The 7,892-nt window shown below is 52.3% G+C and overlaps 1 protein-coding gene across 1 annotated transcript; it reads right to left on the minus strand.

The window, feature by feature from the left end:
• Positions 1-2,807: 2,807 nt before the first annotated feature.
• On the minus strand, positions 2,808-5,518 carry PPDPF (pancreatic progenitor cell differentiation and proliferation factor). Its single transcript, XM_071572666.1, has 5 exons — positions 5,393-5,518; positions 4,505-4,593; positions 3,641-3,715; positions 3,379-3,475; positions 2,808-3,172 (listed from the first exon to the last, which is right to left on the minus strand). Exons 2-5 carry the CDS (start codon positions 4,557-4,559, stop codon positions 3,052-3,054), a joined length of 348 nt encoding a protein of 115 aa, XP_071428767.1. The 5' UTR covers positions 4,560-4,593; positions 5,393-5,518; the 3' UTR covers positions 2,808-3,051.
• Between the last annotated feature and the right edge of the window lie 2,374 nt (positions 5,519-7,892).

Consider the following 7,892-nt stretch of genomic DNA (forward strand, 5'->3'; position numbering starts at 1 on the left):
TGCAAGGGACAAGAGTAAGCAGAAAGCAGCTGTGAGGTTTTGACCAAATATGCAAGTTAAACAACAGTCAAAACACTATTGAGGGAGCAGAGAGGGGGATGTCAGTCCCAGTGAAGGAGGTGCCATGGTGGGTGGGTGCTCCCCTACCCTGTATCAAGCCCTATGGAAAGGGGGAGGTTGATTAGGGAGGGGTATAGTGTATGGGAAACCCCTTTCCTTGTCTGGCTTCCGCTACTCAATGTTTCTCTCTTGCTATCTCACCACAGCAGGCAGCACAATGACACAAGACACAGGAAATCAGCTGGAATCATAGAATTCCTTGGGTTGGAAAAGCCCTCTAAGGTCCTTGAGTCCATTCCTCAGTAGTGCCAATCCCACCACTGACCCATGTTCCCAAGTGCCACATCTACAGGTGTGTTAAATCCCTCCAGGGATGGTGACTCCACTGCCCTGGACAGCCTGTTCCCATGCTTGATAATTCTTTACGTGAGGAAAGTTGTCCTGATATCCAATCTAAACCCTCCCAGCACAATTTGAGGCCATTTCATAGAATCACGGCATGAGAGTTTTCTCTCATCACTTGTTACTTGGGAAAAGAGACCGACACCCACAGCAGTGGAGATGGAAAGAGAACAAAAATAAACTTCCTTGGCTGTCAGATGCTTTTCCTAAATATGGCTGAATACTGTGGAGGTGCAGGAAAGGCACTTAAAGCTTTCCGAGCCCAAGTGAACAAGGCAGTGCCAAGGGCTTTGCTCTTAGCAATGCTGTGAAGCTGCTTGGGAGCACATCTAGGGGGTACAGGGCTCTCTCTGTTTCTTCACCCCCACCAGAGAAGGATTCCAAGTCTGTGATACTTCACAGACATTCACCCTTTAATTCAGCAGGGTTTTTCCAGACAGTTTTTCTCGACTGAAGAAGGAGCCATGGGCATAAGGGCAGCCACGGATGGGTTCTGCAGTCACCACTGTAAATCCAGTCCACCTTGCAGCAATGGGAGAATGAGTTTAACCTCTATCCAGCATCCAAGACCAGGATGGAGCAGCACCATTGTGCTGGTGGCATCACAAAGCAGCTCACTTAGAGCTGGTTGATGCTGGGGAATGTGCCCAGCTGCAAAGCAGGGATGCAGGATTGGTACCTTTGCCCTGCCACTGCCTCCTCCAGGTACCTGGGGATAGTTGCTGGGTTTGGCCCTCCGTGATCATGAGACCAACAAGCAAATACAGCAATATTGACTTTACCTTTGTGTGTCCACACTGTAATCTGCAGGCTTGGGAAAAAAAATGCATGTCTCGTCAAAATGTGGGGCTTTTGCTTGGAACCAGCAATTGAGGAGACTCTGCTGCTGCCTTGAGGCATCCTGGGGGCGAGCAGCACCCACAAGGGTTTGCTAAAGCAAGGAAGGCCCTGGAGCAGTGCCACAGCCACACTTCCCAGCTTGCCAGCCAGACAAAAAGCCTTGTCTTGTCTTGCTCAGAAAGGATTTATTTTTGCTTTGTTTTCCTGTGTTTTGTGAAGTTTAAAGGCTGCCAAGTGCCTCCTGTGATACACAGTCCTCTGCATGTGGGTGAAGCCACTCCAGAAACAGCAGTTTGCTACCTGGCTGCAAGTTGCATCAGATCAGTTGTTGGGTGATGTGCTGCTGTGGACATGGGGGTCACCTTTGGGACCCAAACTGTGTGTCCAAGGCTGCTGGGACCCTCCCACAGCCATTTCCTTTGGATGCACATGCTTACACAGGGGGAGCAGAGGTCCCACTGCTGTCCTGGTGCCTCAGAGGAACAGGGGACACAGACTCTTTGCCCTGACGACAAGGTCTGCTGCCTGGAGAAGCAGAACTCAAGGAAAAGCTTACTCAACACTTTTCCCTACTAGAAACAAGGAACAAAGGGAGAAGTGACCCTGGATGCCCCTGCAGCACAGACAGAAAGCAGAGCTCCTCCCCCAGCTGCTCCCTGCCCTTCTCCCTGTCTGCCCTGGGGCACCGGAGGGGGAAAGTCACGGCTCAGGGGTCCCAGGGAGCTGCACCAGCTGGTGCATGCAGGGACAGCCCCACACCTCATGTTGTGGCTGGAAGCAGAGCAGGAAGATTTGGCACTCTCTGCTAGGGTTTTTTTGCCTCCAGCAGCAACAAAGGTGCTCCCTTCACCCAGGCACCAGCAGGCTCTTCCCCCCCCACCAACTCCCCACCACCTACCAGGCTGATCACAGAAAGACCAAACAGCAAAATGGTCTAATTCAAGGCAAAAATCAGCCAAAACAGCACTTAAAGCAGTACAGCACATGGGCCATCTGAGATTCAAGGCTGCCAAATTCAGTGCTCCCTGAGCTGCCACCCACACCATGAGCTCCATTCTGATATCAAGACCCACAAAATGCATGCCCTGAGCAAGCCTCATCTCTCCCCTCATTATGAAAGGCTCACTTTGCACCCAAATTCTTCCACCAGTCCCAACCAGACTGGCGCAGGACTTGGCACTCACTCCTACCCCTCAAGGTACCAGGGCAGGGCAGCAATGAGCTGTGGGAGCAAAACAAGTTCAGTGCCAGCAGCAACAGGCTGTGCAGCCAAGTAAGGCGAAAAGGGTGGGGGAAGGTGTCTGCAGCAGGACCACAGACCAGCCAGATCCTGTTCACATACAAAACACACACGGACCAGTGAGTCACATTGGCATGTGATATCCGGCATCATCAGATCCTGCTGCTGTGGTTGGAAGCTGTGCTGTGCCCTGGGCCAGCCCCAGCACCCCTTGGCCCTCCCCTCCATGAATGAATGAAGAACAACCTGTGAAAAATAACTCACAGAGTTTTAAAAGGCTGCTTAAGTTTATTAGTTTCCATTGTATGAGTTGAAGGTAATAAAACGTGTTACCAAGTCTGATTAGGAAGTCTGCTTAGTTACACTGGGAAAGAGTAAAAAGGCTGGTGTGGAATCGTCAGGGTTTGCTGCACTTTTCCATCTCAAGTCAGCACCTTTGCCTTGGAGCAGCCACCTACTCTACGGGGAGGGGGCTGTGCCCGCCGGATGCGGAGCAGCCGCTGACCCGCTCACACCGGGGGCGCGGAACTGGGCTCACTGGGCTCACTGACATAGCGCCTCCGTCCTGCTCCCGGGGCTGGCACCAGCCCACATGCCATCGGTCCTGTTGTCACCCGCAGAGTTCCCAAGCTGCACAACAGAGCAGAGAGAGGGTCAGGCCAACACTGAAGTGTGGCATTATTTCTCTGCACTTATCCCTGCAGCAAAGGGGTGGGTGTCCTGGGTAGGGACATGGCCCATTGGGTCAGGATGCATCCTGGGGGATGCAGCAGGGATGTCCCCAACTGCCCTGGATGCTGCATTGGTGCTCCTCCATGTTATCTCACAGCACTCACCTCTGCGGGGACTCTGACACAGTTGTCATAACTGGGGGAGTTGTCTTCCCAAAGAAGAAGTTGGTCCACCATTGGCTGGAGTCAGACTTGGGCAGGTCTAGGGAACAGTATGTGCCAGGGAAAAGTCCAGGTCAGCACAACCCAGGCAGTCCCACAGCCACTCCACTCTCATCCCATAGCAGAGGATGGGTCACCTCTACTCAGATTTGCAGAGGAGGGGCTGGGAGCACAGTCCCCCCGATCCAGGACAGGTGGCACTTACCCAGGGAGTGGGGGATGACTTCCCCAGAATACTCTGAGCTGCAGGAGCTGTTGCTGGATGTGGAGCTCAGGCGCCCTACAGGGAAATCACCACCATCAGAACCACCCCTGACCCTTGACTGTGCCATGAGGAGCAAAGCACGGCCTTGGTGTAACTGTCCCTGGGTGACACGGCTCAGTCTCACCACTAACTTGCTTCAGTACTTGGCCAGGTTTAGTGCCAAATCAATAAAAACACTAGGAAGTGCATACTGAGGAAATTCCAAGAGCAGGGAGCAGAAAAACACCTGAACACCTCTGTAGGAAAAACACCTGCAACCCCAAGAACATAATTTAGTGCTTTGGAAGGTCTCTGTAGATGGCTTGAGGCCAAGAGGATGCAGATTCCTGGGTATAATCTATGCAATTCTAGTCCAACTGCTATAATCCTGTTGCTTCTTTCAGCTCAAGGGGAATCCTTTAATTCTCTTTGGTTTAGGCAATCCATTAAACCAGAAAGTCTCTGCCAGGAGTGGTACCAGTAGCTACCATCACCCAGACTGGTTTTGCAGCTCATCTGCACAGCAACAGTGCAAGATGAAGCCATCACCTCCCCTCCCCTACAACCCCAGTAACAAGTGAAGGAGATTTGAGATCCCTCACCAGCTAATACAGCTGGGCAGGGGCTGTGGGGCCCAAAGGAGGGTCCAGGCAGCAGGAGGGACACTGATGGCTGTCCCCTTTTCTCAGTGAAGGCTCACATGGGGCTCCAGCTGAAAGCACAGACCTGAGCTCAGCTCCATCTCTGCTGGAGCCATGCCTGGCAGAGCCCCCCCACCTGCTCCTCCACCATCCTGAGACCACCCCAGCCCCAGCCTGCCCTTACTTCTGCGGTAGTTGTGCGTGGCCATGAGCGAGCCGCTGGATGGGATGGATGCCATGGTTCTTGATCCTGGTTGTTGCGCAGATCTAAACCTGGGATGAACACAGAGGCAGCTGTCAGCACTCCCCTGCCCCACACCTGCACCCCAGAAGCCTCCAAGGGTGTAAAAGGAAACATCGTGGCTTCTGGAGAGGTGAGATGTGCAACCCTGTGCTGGGAGCAGTGGCTGGTTCTCGCAGAGCCGCACACGGATTAATCCACAGAGCTCTAAGAGCTACGCGCAAAGTAATTCCCTCACACACAAGCGCCTGCCCAGAGCACAGCCCGGCACAGCCCCTTCCCGGCGCCCCACGGGTGTTTTTCTTGCAAGAATCCAACTCCCCTCCTTGTATCAACAGCTGGAGTTATGAAATCCCAGGCGGATGTTGCATAAGGAGCAAAGAAATTTCAGCCGGGGCACGTACCGAGGGTGTTCCTGCAAAGGGGTTCCAGCCCCAGCCTGTCCTCAGCAGCCTCCCCATCACCCGCAGCAGAGACAAACCTGCTCGCCCTTCACCTTTGTTGTGGTTCATTCCAGTTCTGAACTGGAGAGAACTGAACTTTCTCCTCCTGGTACAAAGCACCTCCCTGCTTTTCCCACAGTCTGACTCCTTTTTTCTTCAAGAAAGCTTAAAAAGTAAAAGACTTAGGCGCCAGATCTCCGCAGCTGGGACTGCGGGGGGACACCGAGCCCCTCGCCATCCTCGAGCAGCAACCCGGCAATCCTTAGCGGGGCAAACTGAGGCACGGCGAAGTTCCCCCCAAAGCGCCCGCAGCCGACCCCTCTGCCAAGGAAACCCCCAAATCGCCGCGGGCCACCCCGATTCCCCCCGCTCCGGGGTCGCAGCGCACCTGGGCTGTGAGGGCTGCGGGGTCCGGCGGGGGTGGGGGGCGCTCGGCGCCCGCGGTGCGGGGTCTGCGCTCCGCTCGCTCCGCACCGCACGGCCAGAGCCGCGGCGCTGCCGCTCCGCCCCCGAGCCGAGCTTAAATCCCCTTCGGCCGAGCCTGAATCCACCCCCGGACCCGCCAATCGGAGTGGAGGCGTGGCCGGGCACACCCCCTTCCCAGCGGCAGGGGAGAGGTCTGCGCCTGTCGCGATTGTCGAGGTGGGGCAAGGGGACATCCCTTTAGGACAGCTCCATAGACGCCTGGAATCTGGAGTGGGATTAAAAAGCCTTTTAAATGAGAGTAAAAATAAAAAAATAAGTACATATGGATTTGAGGGGTTCAGAGCTGGCTGGCCCATGTTAGTTTTTGGGGAGAATGCTTTATTTGGGAGGAAATAGATTGCAGCAAGGCCAAAGTACAACCCACACCGCAATCCAGCTCCTCCATACTTAGCATCAGGTAGCATCATATAGAGATGCTGTTCCATTAACCACTGATAGTGTAGGGTGAAGTCTGGAAGAGCCAAGGCAATGGATGTGGGTATGAGGAAATGTATCCATGTAGGAGGAACACAGAAACTCCACAGAAAATTGCTTTCTGTATGAAATACAACTGGCATTGAGAACAAAGCACTCAGAGAGATGCCAGAGCCTCACAGTGTCTCCATGAAGGCAGTTTGGTACTTGGTGGATCTGAAGTGTTATTTATTACTTCCTAAAAAAACATTCCGGAGCAGAGTGCTGGGGCCCAGCACACGAAGGGTTTGCATTAAAATCTTGCACTTTGGGGTGCAATTGTAGGAGAAGCATGTTTGGAGGGTGATGTTCCAGCCATTTTAGGGATTGGAAACAGGACCAAGCCTATATCTCAGCCCGGGGTGGTTCTGCCATACAAAGAGGTTCATTCCTCCCTCAGTCCCCGATTTTTCTTATTATTCCCAAGTTATTCATTAAGTGCTGGGGCGAAGAGCCAGAACCAGAGGAAGCAATCCTGGGTTGTTCCAGGACATCGATCTCCCTGCCCAGCTCATGGGGCAGCAAAAGGGCTGAGCTGCCCTTGGGGGTGTGTTTCTCTGTGGGGCAGGAGCACCCTAGCATGGGGACACTCCAGGTGACCCATGTCCCCAGATGTCCCTGCCTGGCCTAAGAAGACACCACTGCTGCCATGGCCGCTGGGATGGATGCCATCCATGTGCACAGCCTATGTGCACACTCACAGGAAATCAGCTGAGACCACCCCAGGGCAAGTCTTGCTGCCACAAGTCTGTAAACAAATGGTTTATTTTCAAAGTCTGTCTTGGAGGTTTAGGAACCGAAACAAATGCATGTGTGGTCCAGCTCAGCACTAAGTTCTCCCAGCCGTGCCTCAGTTCCCCCATTGAGGATACTGATTCAGCGCTTTCTAGGGAAGGATTTGGCCAAATATTGTGATGGACTTTGAATATACAAATACCAACAGGCATGTGGTTGTTTTCATGCTCAGCATTAGGCTTTGCTTTTGTGCCGCGTGATCAGGTTTGATCACTGGTTTGTTTTCGTGGTCCTGGCACTTCCAGTCCATGCCCTCCCAGCCCTGCTGGCTGCACACCATGGAGAGCTCTAAGGCACAGGCTTGGGAGATTTTTCTGGCCCAGAAGGGAAAGATAGGAAGGCTAAAAATTCTGTGTTTCAAACCTGAGAAGTCACTTTTATTTTAGTGAAGCCAGTGCCATTTTTCAGGTTCCTTCTCAGTTTCCAAGTGATGCATTCCTGCTGTCCTCAGTTCCTCTAATAATGTAGAGAGCAATAAAAGTGTATTAATATAAAGATTATATTCTCCAATGGAGTATGTTCTCCCCAGCAGGTACAGGATGACTGTGTACCCCACTGAGCCTGAGCGGGTTTTGTGTTTTAATTAATGATAGAGCAGAGATGAACAACTCTGTCCCAGTCTCTTTATGCAATGGCACCACTTTACACCCATGCTGGGGCTGCTTTTAAAGGATCAACTCATTAAGCAGAGAACACTGGGGGTGTGATATTGCACCCATAGCCATGGGGGGTGAACAGGGGGATCAGTTTCCAGCAAAACATACCTTGTTCTGCTTTTCATCCCCAAATCAATTCCATTTTGCCTTAATGATGCAGTGGGAGCAGCATGAGTGGGACAAAGCAGCCAGGGGGATTGATGGAGCAGCCAGTCTGGTTTCCCAGGACAAAGCCTATTCTGGGTGTGTTGGGAAGACAAAGATACATTTAATTTGTATTGATTAAGGATCAGTAGTTTTAAAGCAAGCAGATGACAAGATTTGGATAGATTTTCTCTTTGGTTTTCCTCTAATTAGAGGCTCTGAGTGGACTGCAACTCTCCCCTCATCCCCTCAGTTTGCTTTTCAGAAAGGTTTCTGTGTTTTCCTTTTTTATTTTTTTAAATCTGGCTTTTGGCTTCTGGCAATTGACTTTTGTTATCTGCCATTTGTGTGGGC

Source organism: Pithys albifrons, chromosome 18, assembly GCF_047495875.1.
Source record: "Pithys albifrons albifrons isolate INPA30051 chromosome 18, PitAlb_v1, whole genome shotgun sequence".
Lineage (NCBI taxonomy): Eukaryota > Metazoa > Chordata > Aves > Passeriformes > Thamnophilidae > Pithys > Pithys albifrons.